Source organism: Acipenser ruthenus, chromosome 4, assembly GCF_902713425.1.
Source record: "Acipenser ruthenus chromosome 4, fAciRut3.2 maternal haplotype, whole genome shotgun sequence".
Lineage (NCBI taxonomy): Eukaryota > Metazoa > Chordata > Actinopteri > Acipenseriformes > Acipenseridae > Acipenser > Acipenser ruthenus.
This window is the reverse complement of record NC_081192.1, coordinates 7,774,056-7,790,714: the sequence shown is the minus strand read 5'-3', so window position 1 is coordinate 7,790,714 and position 16,659 is coordinate 7,774,056. Positions and strand designations below refer to the sequence as shown.

Sequence of the window (16,659 nt, the reverse complement as noted above, 5' to 3'; positions counted from 1 at the left end):
GCCCCCTTTCCTGCCTCCGTCCTTGGTGTGGTCCTTGTCGACCCGAGGGGGCACTTGCTGGGGCTCCCTCCGCCTCCCGCCAGGAGGCTTTCACCGGCCTTCCCCTGTCTCCACTGAGACCCTGTTCAGCCTGGCAGCGTCAGTGTTGGCCTCTCCCCTGGAGCCTGCTGGCTGTTTCCCCCTCACTCATCTCGAGTGTGCTTCCTTTCACCCCTGGATGGCAGCGTGCCAATCTGTCGTGCAGGACGACGCGTTGCCCCCGGTGCCGCTGCTGGACCTGGTAGACCACCTTGGAGAACTTTGCTATCACTCGACAGGGCCCTGCCCAGCACGGTTGTCCAGGAGAGTCAAGGGCAGATGCAGGTCCATCTCATTGGACGGCTAAGGCCTTGTTAAAGCGTTTGACCATGCCATCGCTCTGAGGGTGTAGGGGGTTGGTCCTGGTCTTCTGTATGCCCAGGCACCAGCATAGCTCGGCAAACACCTGCAACTCGAAGTTTCATCCCTGGTCGCTATGGAGCTTCTCTGGCATCCCTAAACAGCAGAACATGCCCTCCAGTAATGCATCTGCGATGGTAGTTGCGCTCTGGTCCGGCAGGGCATAGGCTTCTGACCACTTTGTGAAATAATCGATAGCGACCAGGACAAATTTGTTCCCTGCAGTGGTGTAATAGAGAGAGAGGAATTCAAGCTGTAAGTCTCCCTCCTGGTATTGTTAATGGGCTCACCTGTCCTATGCCATGCACAGTGCTACCCGTGGTTCTTTATCATACACTTATTTATAACAGGTGTTGTTTATGGCCTCGCCGGTTCCGTTGAGTGTGATATCGTTCAGTTGTAAATCGTCACAGGTGTCGGGAGACCACCCGGGACACTTGGGCTTGACCAGTTGTCCATATCCCACGGCGATGTCTTTAATTACACTGATGACATAAGGCCTCCAAGCCTCCCCTTTCTTACAGCAGCTGCGAAAATCAAGCACAGCGTCTAGTTAGTATCAGTTATTGCACCAGGATCCTTGGATCCGGTCCAGTTGACATCTTTGTTTTCAAGTTCTTAAAGGGCATTTCGTATTGTTTTGGCTTTGGGTCCTGGAACCCGTATGCCTTTGCCTGAGCTACATGGAGCCATGTTGGCTCCCTTTGTTTTCCCTTTACCTTTACTGCGATGCACGGTCCCAGTACTTCCATGACATTGTACGGGTCCATCCGTCATGATACAAATGGCACCATTTTGGTCCAGCTTCAAATCATTACCTGTTACACAGGACCCGGCTACCAGATCCTTTTATTCTTTTGATCTAGTTACTGTTGAAGTAACCCTGCCTGTCATTACAAGGCTTCAGGTTATGCTGTTACTTCCTTTAAGAACCGTGTCTGAGTGTACTTCAGACCTTGCCCAATCAGGTGCGCCCCTACTGGGTCGATTGGTAATCTTATGTTTCTCCCTGTAGTAAGGGCTAATTCCAGTTGTGCGTGTGGCTGTGGTCCTGACTCATGAGCACCTGGGGCATATTGCAACACCTGTTTTGGTGATGCTTTTATTTTTAGGGTGTGGTCCATGTGCTCCACCAACCCAGAGCTCTTTGGGGCAGACAGTGTTCACGATCAAGCCAGTAAAATGTGTTCCTTGGTCAGAGTCTATAAACCTAAAGTTAATTTGTAACTTTTCCCATGGGCTGGTAGGGGAAGCTGGTCGTGACAGCCGTCCCTTACCTGATTTTCCAGCATTAACCTGCTTCAAACAGTTCAGATTGTGCTTCTAATAGTAAGATTGTCTGTCTGTGTGTTTCTAACACTGCTAACATGCTTTGCTTTGACTCAGACAGCCTGCCAGAAAATGTTTTAATATATATTTGCTGATGTTTCAGTGGGCTACCCGTTGCAGTCTCCATACCTCTTGTTGCCCACAACGTTAATCCCCATGCATACCTGATGTCATTATAAATTGTTAATGGGGAGTCAATTGTGTAACCTTTTGTTCCCTTAACATGCATGCCTAAAATGTTTCCTTGCTCATTTTTCATTACCCGCAGTTTGTGCTTAAACGTATCTTTGCCAATTCATAGCAGCAGTTTGCTGTTCCCCATTTACTCCTGCCATTCTTTATCAGGTAACTACTTCATTCCTTCTTTATTGTCCTTGTCATACGCACCTGCAGTAGTCTTTCTTATCATGACAACTTGTCATCTCTGCTTTCTGTTTTCCCTTATTCTCTGCTCCTCACCCCTTGTGCGCCATCCAACAATTCCACATACTCTTACCCTTCATCAGACACTTTGCATCTTTTTGGACAATCTCTCAACTAATATTCTGTTTTACATTTGCTCCTTTTTACTGTGATAAAAAATAAATTTGTATTTCTTCCTTCCCCTTTCTAATTGTTCTACTTCATTTTTACATTTGATCAATGTTCATGTTAACACTTGTTTTGTTTTTTCAGCACACAGACACAGTAATGCAGCAGGAGTTTTCTCTTATGTACTGTTGCTCTTCTCTGTTTCCAGACAAACATCACATCAGCCACTCCTTTATCACCAGTGCCATCAAATATACACTCTTTGGCTACTTTCAACCAAATGTGTAACTCATTTCAAATCAGTTTTTGTCTTTGGGACCACTTCCCTGCATCATGCTTGGCTCTTTGACTTAACCCACAAACCTTTGTAACATACGTTCTGTAATGGCTACCCCTGAATTAGATATTGTATAACCCTGTAATCTGTTAGGTGTTATCTCATAACCCCGTAATCTGTTAGGTGTTATCTCATAACCCCGTAATCTGTTACTTGTTATCTCATAACCCCGTAATCTGTTAGGTGTTATCTCATAACCCCGTAATCTGTTGGGTGTTATCTCATAACCCCGTAATCTGTTAGGTGTTATCTCATAACCCCGTAATCTGTTAGGTGTTATCTCATAACCCCGTAATCTGTTAGGTGTTATCTCATAACCCCGTAATCTGTTAGGTGTTATCTCATAACCCTGTAATCTCTTACTTTGTATTCTTCAATTCTATACAACAGCCTATTACACCATGCACATAGTATATTCCATTCATATATAGCTATATGATACCAAAAGACCGGTATTAGCCCAGGGAGCAGATGACCAGAACTATATAAGCATGTGTTTTATAGGCTTGTCAGCTCTGGGTGTTTATTTAGAAAGCGTGTAGTAGTAGTAGTAGTAATAATAATAGTAGTAATAATAATAATAATAATAATAATAATGTGTTTATAAATGCCTGCTGGAAATACATATAAAACTCAGAAGAAAAGCACAACACTCACGATGTAAAGGACACTATTTTATTAATTGTTACATAAAAAAGAGAGTACTCTGATGTTTTGGCCAGCTTTGCCTACATCAGAGGGTACAAACTACAGAAGAAAAACGACCTTAAATTCAAACATCAAATCAATTACATAATTACAAACTGATATGTGTACTCATCACGAAAAAGCACATATTTATAGAAGCATGTGTTTTATAGGATTGCCAGCTCTGGGTGTTTATTTAGAAAGCACAGATATTACAATTTAATAATAATAATAATAATAATAATAATAATAATAATAATTTTTTGCACTGCTGCCTTGTATATTTAATGCTATAACTTTTCAACTTCCCTCTTGCAATGTTACGTTGTGTATGTTTGATAAATTATTAAATATATGTAGTTCGTTGCGTGTTTATCTTACAGGAGCTGCTGATCAATGGCAGCTGTTGCGCGTTACCACAGTACTTGCTAAAATCAGCAGACTACGTGTAGTGACTGGAAGATCGCTCTGCACATGCGCACAATGAGCAGGGGGCACTGAATTCAATACTACACCAGCTCCAGTGATCCCGGATGGATCCCATCCATTTTTTGATCTTGTTAGTACAAAATAATCACAAAGTTAATAATTAAATAGGAAGCAATATTCCAAATAGCAGCATTACATTAAAAATGCTGAACGGTTTCCTAAAAGCCTTTACTTACAAAATACAAAAACAGCTATTTGGCGCCATCAGCTGGAAGTTACTGATATAAAACAGAACTTTTCAGCACAGTAAACATGCTCTAATAAGGAGTCTCAACACATTTAAATCTGGCTGCAGATCCCTTTAGACACTTGTGATTATCAGTTATCTCTTAAATATATCTAACTCATTAAAGTCCAATGCTGAAAAATAAAATAGCTTAAAATACTTTTAAACTTTCTTTAAAATATGAAATAGAATAATCAAACACACAATTTTGAAAACATCTTTCTACTCAGATTAGACGTGTTGCTATGTTGTTTAAAAACTGTAACTGTTTTACCCAAACATGTACTTCATGAGTTCTAAAACATTTTTTTTTTAACTTTACACCTTGTAAGAAATTTATGTAAATCATTGTAAACTGTAAAAACAACTGTTTAAAAAACACATCCACAGTTCATCTCGTCTCTGACACACATTAATGGCTTTCACTGAGTGTGGCCAGTCCACTCACAGCTATACACAGGATTAAAGGAAGGAATCCAGGCTGTTTTCCCGTCGTTGCTCTCACTGCAGATTGATCCTTCCGCAGATTAATGTTTGATAAAGCAAACAGGTGCTCAGCTATGTGGAATGTCTTCTCATCAATCAGAGGGGTCTCCAGTGAAGAATTGCCTTCTGCTGTAATTCTGCTTAACTGTAACAAATAGGGATGTCAGTATGTGCAAATGCCTTCTTGCAACCAATATCTGTGCAGGTTGTTTAATCAAAAAAAGGGCAAATAGATCTGCAGATACAGCTTTCAGGAGCCCAGCCAATCAAAACTAGGGTACCACTACCTAGTAGAGGGGTGGCCAACCCTGCTCCTGGAGAGCCACAATCCAGCAGGTTTTATAGGTAACCCTTAATCATCAATTTCTAAAGACTTGGAACAATTTCATTTCGACTAGTTAAGCAGTGTTTATTTTTCAATTTAAGTAGTACATTTGTTCAATTAAGTAATTCAGAGATCATTTGGAACAAAAACCTGAACGTCCTGCAGCTCTCATGGATTTAACTGAACTTGCTAAATTCATCAACAACTTGCATTCTAAAGCAATGAATGATTTAAGGGTTACCTATAAAATCTGCTGGATTGTGGCTCTCCTGAACCAGGGTTGGCCACCCCTGACCTAGTACATATAACAGCTAAACAATACTGTACCAGGAACACAAAATACTGGTATTTCAATTAGTATGCCGTGTGAGGCATTGGTGCAAATACTGTTGGTTATACATTTTTAAGATCCTGAAGATTTGCATTTAGAATTAGAAAAAAATGTATTAGGAACAGAAACTACTTACCAAAGAACACAAAGCTTGTATTATTTGCAGGTCACAACAGCTGCCAAGTTCTGCAAGACTAATATCGGACATTTCTGGAAAAAAAAAAAAAGTTAAATATTTTAAAAAGCTATTTTCTTTTCTAAACAGCATACTTTGAGTGAGGAAACAACTAATTGTGTGATAAGCTGAATCCAACTAATATGGATATTAGGAATTATTACTGCTATTATTTTTATTCTAATAGAAATGTGCTGCAACTATGGTACAGCTTTGAGCAACATACACATTTAACTACAGTCTAACTTCACTATTACAAACCCTTCTTACAACAAACCACCTTTTTTAATGATCCAAGCAGTAAGAACCGTTTTTTTCAATGGAAATTAGCCTTATTAGAATAATCACTTTTACAAAATCTACCCGGATAAAACGATCTCGGTAGTGACTGACACTGAAATTTCTCCAGTGTGAATGTGTTATTCTCTCAGTGAAAACAAAGACCTTGGTAGGCTAATTCGAAGATAAGGCTGATTCATAGATAACCTGTTGTAGTGTGAATCATGTGTGATGTATGCAACCATTGCTATCTTCACACAAACTGCAACCATGACAACAGGCGTGAGGAGGTAACAAGATTGGAACAGCGTGCATTGAGAAAAGCATGACAAATATGAATCAATCTACGCTGGATATGCTTTTCACGAGAAAGGGCATGTAATTACTGTATTCAGCATGTAAGTGTACTTTTTATGTTTTTCATTTCTTTACTGTCTTCTTTTACATATACAGTTTAAATGTTGATCAATGTGAAGTTGTCTTTAAAGAACCACTGTATACTGTATAAAGATGTTCAATTCAATTTGGGCGTTTCTTCATTATTCTGATACAGCAAATTGCCAAACCCTATTATAGTGAACAACCTGATATAACAAACATTTCTCCAGGTCCCAGGGGGTTCGTTACAATGAAGTTAGACTGTAATGTGAGAAAAGGAATTACAGCCTTATGTACATTATTCCTTATATTATCATCAGGGTGAGAGTCCAGAATGATATAAGCAATACATCACACAGATTAAAAACTCAAAAGTACCTTCCATGGCACTGACGAGGAAGTGTGTAGCAGTGAGAAGGCGAGGAGATCTGTGAAGACTGTCCGTCTCCATCAGCTGGCTCTGCTCTTCACAGCTGTATCCGATGGCCTGCAGCAGGGTGGTCGCACATGCTTTCTGAGAGGGGTTTAACTCCTCCAGTTCTGTGAGATCTGGCTTCTCACCCGAGCTGAGCTGCTCAAGCTGAAACACAAACAGACACACCAGGGGATCTCAACATGTTTGCAAAAATAATGTATTATATTCAGTCAGCAGGATATATTACAGTTAAAACATGCCATTAGATAAGGGTGCAAATAAAAATAGATTGAATAGTCAGACTTTCTGCACATACGAGTAGGGGCATGGCAGACATTGAGGTAAGATCCTGTACAATTCTGATACAATCTGCTCCATTCACTCCTTCAGAATGTCTTTGCCGGATTACTGGAAGACACAATGGGCCAATTTCTGCATTTATTAAGTAAAAAACTAAAAAATCAATGAACACACATGCTGGCTTATTTCTTCAAAGTTATTAAACATTAGCATTTATGTATTTCAAGAATAAATTGAAGTGCAGTGAAGCAGCTGTTTAGACCCAGCGTGTGTTAATGTAAATTCAATTACCCATTGAAGGAGACAGAGGCCTCAACATGTGTTCCATGCAAGAGTCATTTGGGCAGTGCAAGATGTGACCACAGTGGGGGTCTATTCAATTGATATTAACAGTGGCCGACCTACCAGCCCTATATATATTTTAAGAGGCCCAAACCTGGCATTTTACTTACATTCAATGAAGAATTACACCAAAGAGACACTCACACACTGTTATAGATGTGGGTTCACACAATGCACTGTTGGTTTAATGACTTGAACAATGGCAATACCTAGATCCTCCACAGTTTAAACCAACCCATTGTCTTCAGACACAAGTCCAAAGGTAATTTCTTTTCAGTTACATAACCATTACCATTGTTCACCTGCTTCCATGAGCTGAGCACTTACCACATTCTCCACAACGATAACCACTGCTTTATCATGCAACACTTTATTCACCATTTTGAACAATGTGGCTCGTTTGTCTTCAGGCATTTCTGCAAATGGTTTAAACTGTGTCTTAAAATCCTCTAAATCTGTAATAAATAAATAAATAAATAAATAAATAAATAAATAAATAAATAATAATAAACAAACAAACAATGATTATACTATGATTATAGCTTCTTATAAAACGTATCAAGTACAATACAATTTGAAAATATATACATCAAAAGACTGCAAACACATCTTCACTGGATTTATTTCAGAATCCTGCACAACAAATTAAAATGATGAAGCTGGGCTCCCGAGTGGCGCATCCAGTAAAAGCACTCGCGTAGAGTGCAGGATGTTCCCTATAGTTTGGACGTTGTCGGTTCGAGTCTAGGCTATTCCTTTGCCGACCGAGGATGGGAGCTCCCAGGGGGTGGCGCTCAATTGGCCGAGTGCCGCCCGGGGGGAGGGATGGTTAGATCGGCCACGGTGCTCTCGGCTCACCGCGCACCAGCGACCCCTGTAGTCTGGCCGGGCACCTGCGGGCTTGCCTGTAAGCTGCCCAGAGCTGCGTTGTCCTCCGACGCTGTAGCTCTGGGTGGCTGCATGGTGAGTCTGCAGTGTGAAAAAAAGCTGTCGGCTGACAGCACACGCTTCGGAGGACAGCGTGTGCTCGTCTTCGCTGCTCCCAAGTCAGCGCAGGGGTGGTAGCGGTGGGCTGAGTTAAACAAAAATAATTGGACACTATTAAATTGGGGAGAAAAACAAACACACACACAAAAACGAATTGGCGACTACTAAATTTAAAAAAAAAAAAAAAATGAAGCTATAATTACCAATACTACACAGAGTTTTAAAGAAATGACCTTGTTTCAGGACAGCGAGTGGAGCTTCACTAGGGATGTTTCTGACATCTTCAGAACGCTTCCTCCGAACGCTTCCTCCGTCGGACTCCATCGGCCCATCCACAAATGATATGAGATCAGGAGAGGCAGATTTCTTCCTGGCTTCAGCTTCAAAGCCCCCACACTTGTCAGGTAGCAGACATAACTCTGTCAAAAAATAGATGCATATACTGTATACAACATACCAAATGAATGCGTCTGTCACCAACTGTTTCCAAAAATGCCACTTAGATTCAAGAAACTATTCACAAACAAGATCATTACTGTTTCAGTGTGGTTTACTTTATTCTCTAAACTGTAGAAGGTATATGTAAGCAATATAGCATGTCGGGGGGGGGGGGGGTATATCGCCACGCCTTGGGTGTAAGGTATGAGGAGTTCCTTCAACAGCCTGAGAAGTGGTGATAACCCACAAATCACACCCATCCTGGAGTGCCATATTGCCATTATACAACGGCTATGAGGTCATTTTAAATGTAAATCAACCAACAAAAACAGGTTTAAAAGAGAACCATGGCCATGTCCTGAGGTTTCTCAAACCACACTGGTACTTTCAGCTCTGCTCTATCACTGGGTTTAGATGGAATTTATACACCAGATAGAGAGAAAGATTTTTGTAAGGGTTCTTTTTGACAAGCTCTTCCCTTGAAGATCTGAATGCTCGGTTTAAAATTAAAAAAAGAAGCGTTTTTTTGGAGGACTGCTGCTTGTAATACTTTTGAGAGCTTTGTGGATGACAAATGCACTATATTTTGAAAGGGATTACAGTACCTGCTCATGACGAGACGCAACATATAATATTCATTTTAGACCAGCAATATAATATTTAAACATGCATTCTCTAGTTCAGCACGAACACTCCCATTTTATAAAAAGATTCACTCATCTGAATAAGGGCGTTTGGCACGAGCGATATTCCATGCCATGCAAAACTCGCTTGAGTCGTTACATCAGCTTCTTTACTGAACTCCGAAAGGAGAATCTGCTGACTGCTGAGGCCAGCTTGTTCCTCCACAAGTCTGATCCAGGAGGATATACAGATGAAAGTGTGTTGTGATTTGTTTCATAATGACGTTTGAGGTTGCTCACTTTGTACAGTGTGTAAGCGATTTGTTGCAGATGAGACTGGGAGCCGCACTTGAACTGCCCAGGAGCCACATGCGTCTCACGAGCCATCTCGAATCTATTGTTTGTTTTACCCTGACTTTTCTACTCTCCTTTAAGAACGGATACCTGTTAAACCATTTGTGCAGATCAATCACAACTGAGAAACGTGTTAATAGTAAAACTGATTTGATTTATGTTTGCACTCCAAAATCTATTCTCAGGTGTCATTTACCAACACATTTCAGTTAACTCCCTCCCAGCACACACGTGTGCTACAGTAACCAATTCAACCATGTGTGTGTTCTACATGTCATATTTTTAGTAAATTACAATGCTAAGATTTAAAAAAAAAAAAAAAAAATAATCACTTCCCTAAATTAGTAAAAATGATTTAATGAAACAAACACAAGGCATTTTTTTACATTTTTCCCATAAACAAATAAAGAAATAAATGTTTGTTTTAAAACAGTGTTGTCAAAGATATCCTTTTGAAAGTGGTAAAACACACGTTCATTTTGCAGAAACCAAAACCAAAAACCTAAGTAAAACACATGTAGTTCTTTTAAATCGCTCAAGGGGGGGTTGTTTTTCATTTTGTAAATATGAACATGATTCCCCACCCAGTTTCCAAAAATAGGAGTTTATTAAAGAAAGGATGAAACGCTTTGAAAATATGGCCCATCACCCATAAGGAGAAGCACTGACTTACTATACTGTCCATCAGTCTTAATACTCAGCTCAATAATGCTGTAAGCTAGGACAGTTTCCGGTGGAATTTCTAACACCACATTGCTGTCCTTTTGAATGTTCCTATTTTCTTGGACTGACACCTAAAGAAAAAAACAAACACGAAAAGAAGTTTAATTTCACAGAAAAAAAGAACTGGCGCGATTATTGGTACTTAATAGGTATAACAGTGGCCCTGAAGTGTATTTGTTATATGAAGCACTCCATAGTTATTCTCTGAATTAGCCCTGAACAGTTTGAGATTGCTGCATTCCCAGTTTCTGTTCTTGAAGTCTTTTACTTTTTATAATGATTTCAAGAGGTGTGTTCAGTACCCACACGTATGGACAGCACTTTTAACCCTGAATACATAAATGCTCTGAAAACCACACGGTTTGGCTGAATCAGGACATTTCCTTTTTTTAAAGTTACATTTCCGTCATGTTAACTCAGCAAAACTAATGTCAACACTGGGCTAGGTTTGTACAATGACAGTTTCATTATATTAGCTCCTTTCTTTTCATAGCACCAATTTAAAAAAGGGTGTTATCACATTAAAATAGAAATAACAATAATCATGTAAACCCATTTTATTGTTCTTACATTAATCTGTTTAGCTCTAAACCACAACATACTGCCCCAATGTCCTTCTTGAATTTGCTCAGAAATCGAGCACTTCTGAGTGGTGATGATTTTTTCTTTAAGAACACCACACACTTCCTTGGGCCTTTCACGAGTCTGCTGTACAAAGGGGTGGTCCATGTTTATCACCCTAAGAAAGAAAAAAGTAATTTGAAAAAAATGACTGCTTTATACACAGCTATGGCCAAAAGTTTAGAATCACTATAGAATTATCTAATTTTACTTCATAAAGTTAAATGAAACCTGCTGAATAATGTTACCTTAACATACTGACTTGCATATCGCTTTGTAGTTTTCCATATACTTAATGGAAAACTGACAAAAATGTTAAAATGTGACGTTTCAGAATCTAACATGAAATACTGTACTACTATTATGGCTTCCAGTAGACTTTTGTGATATCACTTTGTAGTTTCTTTGATTAAATGACTTTAAATAAAAGATTTTATATATATATATATATATATATATATATATATATTTTTTTTTTAATTATGTCTCAATCCTAAAACTCTAGGTGATGCAAAGCTTTTGATCATAGCTGTATATATTATTTATTTATGCATCATTAAAATTAGTTTGCAGCATACACTGTACACAAAAAAGTTACCTTTTTTCAGAGTCTTGCAGGAGGTTAAGAACATCAACTTCCTGCTTCCTTAAGTCTCCAAATGAAGACTGCAGTTTTGAGGAACCTTTTCCTTCCCCCTTGATGTTGAGGCCTCCCACTTCAGTTTCGACATTCCCTGCGATGGCATCCCCAAATGTGCCTTCATACTTCAAGAAATCAGACTCCACCACAACTGAAAAACACAAAGTCAACTTCATAATCTAGAAACAGGCAATTCAAAGTTCATAATGGGATGCAAAACATAGCACTATGCAACTTAAGTAAAAACTTTATTTGAACAATTGTCTGTTCCTGCATGTAGACTCAGGCTGTGTTCACACTGGGTCCGTTTTGAGGGTTTGGTCCAGTACAGTACATTTGGTGTGATGTGTGAACAAAGTACGCTTGAGAAACAAACCATACTGAGTCCACCTAAAGAGGGGTTCTCGGTCCGTTTGGCAAACGCGCCGAGTCTAGTTCGCTTGTTAAACCTCAAGTGAACAACTGTTGGCCTCGGTCGTTTTTCACAAGTAGAAAAATGCATCGACATGCTCAAAAAGATAAAAGCAGAATCATTTATTAGGTTGTGTTAGTACCATTAAAAAATAAAATAAACAAACAAACAAACAAACAAACAATCTTATGGATTATGTGTTTATCACGTTTAAATGGTAATACCAAGAGCTGATCTATTTTTTAAATCTGGATTTTTGTACATATTTAACATGTTTTGAGATCACAATATAAATAAAATAATGAGTTATCATCTGCAATAAATACACCTGTTTACTTTTTAAACTATCATTGTGTAATTATAACCTTTAAACGGCTTTGGAGTTGGTATGGCGTCAGTGAATTGAAGAAGAAAAAAAAAAAAACCTCCCAGTTTTTCACTCTGCAAATCTGATAACCCTAATTACATGAGCAGTGCGAGAAACTAAAGCTCTGATATCAATTTGGTCAGACACAATCCAAGCCGAACAACCGGACAAAACTCAAAATATATATTCAGTCTTTTCTTAAATGAATGCCAGTAGGTGAACCAGTGCAGTGCGTAACTGAATACTGCACGTCAACAGAAGTATTAATTCAATTAGCAACGTGCTCCCCCCGCGCGCCTGCTTTCTTCCACAGCAGTATGTAAGAATCTGCAATAGCTGCCATCTTTCAAGATACTGTACCTTGCAAGATACTGTAAACATTCGGTTCACAGACCATATAAACAAACCAAGTGAACTTGTGAACACAAAGGGACTTGGTCAATGGAAAAGGAACAAGAAAAATAAAATAATAAATTTTACCTTGCATCCAAATGAATTCGGTCCCTTTGCTCACCAATAAGTGTGAACAACAAGCACCTTGATACCTTGTTTTAAACTAAATGAACCAGACTGAGTCTGTTTGAAACTGACCCAGTGTGAATACATTCAAACTTATCTGACCAGACACTTCCATCTGCTTGTCACAATTAAGGTTACATTTTATTGTGCTAAAAAAAAAAAAAAAAAAGCATTTTAAAAAATATATCTATATATATATTTTTTAAAACTACAGCACATCACTAACAGGTTTGCAAAAAAAAAAAAAAAAACTCTTAGTGCTATGAAATACTTGGTTGGCCCTGATTCAAGAAGTTATACTCATTATTAGCAATTCTGCACATTGTGTTGTACTTTCTAAAAAGACAAAGCCCCTTACCAGGTTTAATAGGCTTGTCTCCAGTAAGCACATCGCTCAAGGTGAATGGTGATGAAATATACTTTGGCTTCTGCCAGAACCAGAATCTCTTGCGTTTAATCACCAGACACAGAGGCTGAAGCTTGTCAGAGTCATTCAGCCGAGCAACAGGAATCAGCTCTCCATCCGAGTCTATCTGCTTCACAAAGTTACTGGTGGCTTTGGCAAACATCTTCGGCAATTACCCAATACCTGCTTAAGATCAGAAAATAAAAAAAACAATAAAAAATCACATATTCAAATCAATCAATCAATCTTTATTTTATATAGCGCCTTTCATAGAGGACCACCATCACAAAGCACTTTACAAGATAGTGAGGAACAATGCATAATACATTAAATACAGTGAAATACAGGGCATCGTACATTAAATACAAACAGTAATTTTTTTTAAAAAAGTCTAATTGGAAGATGATTATTGAGGTGTTTTCAATATTATTATTATTTTTATTTATTTCTTAGCAGACGCCCTTATCCAGGGTGACTTACAATTGATGTTTTCATCACTAAGGAGAAACCCACAAAAGAAAAGTTAGCGATTTGTTTGAAGTCTGACTGTAATCTGCAAGACACTAAAAATGCATTGTCTAGTCTTTGTTTTATGTTTTTGATACTTCAACTGAATCAGAAATAAGTAATAAAGTTTTAAATATAAAATAGAACAGCCCTGAATACTGACACTATCTCAAATTGTTTGCAATGTTAGCAGACTAAACCAATATTACAAGTTTTAGGGAATACATAGTTCTGCATTGAAACTGTTTTGTCTTTTTTTTGTATTACAATAGGCAAGCAAATCAGACCTTTTTATATTCAAATGTAACACGTCAAGGGCAAAAGTGTGGTTATATATATATATATATATATATATATATATATATATATATATATATATATATCCTGTCTGGCATGCAACTGTATTCAGTAAATAAGAATCAACCATTACTAATGAGCACAGATGCAAGTCCTTCAACCATTACTAATGAGCACAGATGCAAGTCCTTAAAATTATTTTCGAAAACTAAACCATTGCTTAATTTCCCATGAACTGTGCTTTCAGCCAGGACTCAAGCTTCCTCTCCTCATGAAACTATCCCTGAGTCAATAGGGAGCAGTACGGGATTACACATTAAATATTCAAGCCCTGGAGGGATAAAACAGACGTTTGTTTGTTTTTAGAAATATTGTGTTATACTGTACATTTTACAATCGTCTATAAAGCTGATGTGATTACAGTATGCGATTAAATAGGCAACAACCGCATTTATGTAGAATCGGTTTTTTTTTTAAATAGTAAAGTGACACTTCACCTTGCAGAACATCATGTTTACATATCCTGGATCCTGGAATGAGTGCGTCGCCGCTTGAAACAATCACATTTTATTATCAACAAAATAAACCCATCACTTACAGTACACACGGGGTCAGTCTTAACACGTAAATTATCATCATAACTGCCCTCTCTTGAAAGGCTCAAGGGTTTGCTGAACTTTGTTTCCACGATTCTGAACCTGTTTTTATCTCCAGTCCTCCACGTGACCCACGTTTGCAAGTGGGAGCTGCCCTTTTTAAATCAACCTTGTGGATCTACAGTACACTGCGACAATGACTAGATTACTTTCGCAACATTTACTTGTTTTCAGTTCTGTTGGTCACCTGTAAAGTTACACTTGCTACAGCGCTACAAACTGCACAATACGTAAACTACAATCTGGATTTTATTTTTAGATCCACTTCTGCACAGAGAATAATGCCGCAAAAACATTTATTTGGCAAATTGTGAAAAACAAACACTGAACATAAACTTAACGAATTGTTATGGCTCTGAATATATATATATATATATATATATATATATATATATATATATATATATATATATATATATATATATAAGTGCTTCCGTTAAATAATATTACAAATACAACACAAGTACAGAAAAAATACATAAACTGAGTAATACATTACAAACGCATTTGTTTTGTTATTAAACTACAATTCAATGACACGTTGAATTAACATTCAACGTAATACATTAATTGTATAAAGAAAACATAGCCTAGTAGTACAAGCATTTTCAATCATAAGGATAGCCTATACCGGCATTGTACCGATACGTTCCTCCTTTCAAAATAGCGATAGCATCAATACTCACCTCTCCAACGCTGTAATGATTTGCTCTTGCCAGGGTGCTCGATAGTGTCTTAAACCAAGCAGTGGAAAACCCGCCCAGTTTACCATATTGTTATCTCCAATTGGTCCATCACAATATGTGAGAAGCGACCTGACTCGATAGCTGTAAGGAAATTGTCAATCATGACCTTGGTTTGGAGACGGCCAACAGTCCAAATGTGGGAGGTGACTGGAGGTGAGGGCCTCGGGGAACTACTTATTTTAAGAGATCGTAGTTAACTACAACATTTTCTATCAAATAAATAAATAAATGAATAAATAAATAAATAAATAAATAAATAAATAAATAAGCAAACAAAGCCACCTGCTCTGAAACAAGAACAGGCATGTCAACCCCAGGCTTTTTAAGCCTAGGCACATTTTTAAAGAATAGACTTAATTTTGAAAAAAAGGAAAGTTTCAACTTGAGTAATACAAAGCACTCAATACATTACAGAAAATACGAACAACCTACATTTAAATTAAAATGTTAACATCCACCAACGTGGATTACAATTTTTCAGAACGTGAGTAACGTAACAAATTAAAATGATATAATTTTGTAGCATAAAACACTTTATTAAAATGAGTGACATTGATTGAACGTTCTCCTGTGGTACGAATTACATTATTATTATTATTATTATTTATTTCTTAGCAGACGCCCTTATCCAGGGCGACTTACAACCGTAAGCAAATACATTTCAAGTGTAATGGATACATGGATGTATGTTCAGTAGCTTTTTTGTACCAAACGCCTGTAGCTTAATACCAGTTAAGGTAATGATTATCAAGTTTATATAGCCCTTTGTAAATTAGTTTAAACACACACAAGCCATAAACCATGCATGCAAGGTCACAATAATGAAGATCCTGAACTCAAGAATTCAAGATGTTAACAGCATGTTTTCTACAGCTCCACGTGACTCAAGGAGGTGTACAGCACTACTGTAATAATACCACGTATTATTTTTGTTAGCCGATTCCCAAATGATCTTTTCTACATCACTTTTTTTGTCACACCACTTAAGTAGGTATCCTAGCAATTTACCTTCTAAAACAACAACATAAATATTACATTACTAAATATATCAGTTTAATTATTACACTTATCAAACTAGAAACAGAATACAGAAGCAAAGAGTGTCTACAATCATCCCTCTATAAAAGTCAATCATAAAATATGCTGACATGCCCTTCGTGACATTGTAAAAGGCATATCTTACATTACAGTCGTACACGTCAGAGATTTTCATAACAAATCAAGAACATTATTGTAATATTTTACCACTCACAAGGGTTAAAGGTACCAAACAAATGAAGCAGCGAAGTAGCCAA

The 16,659-nt window shown here is 37.9% G+C and overlaps 1 protein-coding gene across 5 annotated transcripts; it reads right to left on the bottom strand.

Moving 5' to 3' along the window:
* Nucleotides 1-3,296: 3,296 nt before the first annotated feature.
* Nucleotides 3,297-15,436, bottom strand: LOC117399907 (gasdermin-E-like). 5 transcript variants are annotated; one of them, XM_059021826.1, is made up of 10 exons: nucleotides 15,305-15,436; nucleotides 13,111-13,344; nucleotides 11,413-11,605; nucleotides 10,764-10,932; nucleotides 10,144-10,264; nucleotides 8,289-8,474; nucleotides 7,396-7,523; nucleotides 6,390-6,591; nucleotides 5,316-5,389; nucleotides 3,297-4,668 (listed from the first exon to the last, which is right to left on the bottom strand). In XM_059021826.1, the coding sequence occupies exons 2-10, from the start codon at nucleotides 13,319-13,321 to the stop codon at nucleotides 4,450-4,452; spliced, it is 1,503 nt and encodes a 500-aa protein (XP_058877809.1). In that variant the 5' UTR covers nucleotides 13,322-13,344; nucleotides 15,305-15,436; the 3' UTR covers nucleotides 3,297-4,449. The 5 variants fall into 5 exon arrangements, with proteins under 5 accessions (XP_058877809.1, XP_058877815.1, XP_058877810.1 ...); XM_059021832.1 differs by having other exon boundaries at nucleotides 13,111-13,341; nucleotides 15,305-15,409; XM_059021827.1 differs by lacking the exon at nucleotides 15,305-15,436 and adding an exon at nucleotides 14,561-14,872.
* Between the last annotated feature and the right edge of the window lie 1,223 nt (nucleotides 15,437-16,659).

Excerpts from the sequence above, each read along its gene's own strand:
- LOC117399907 (XM_059021826.1), bottom strand. The coding sequence starts at position 13,321 with ATGTTTGCCAAAGCCACCAGTAACTTTGTGAAGCAGATAGACTCGGAT. Across the intron at positions 8,475-10,143 it reads TAAGACTGATGGACAGTATA|AGTTATGTCTGCTACCTGAC; the intron begins GTAAGTCAGTGC and ends ATTTTTTGACAG. Across the intron at positions 5,390-6,389 it reads CCTCGTCAGTGCCATGGAAG|AAATGTCCGATATTAGTCTT; the intron begins GTACTTTTGAGT and ends TTTTTTTTCCAG.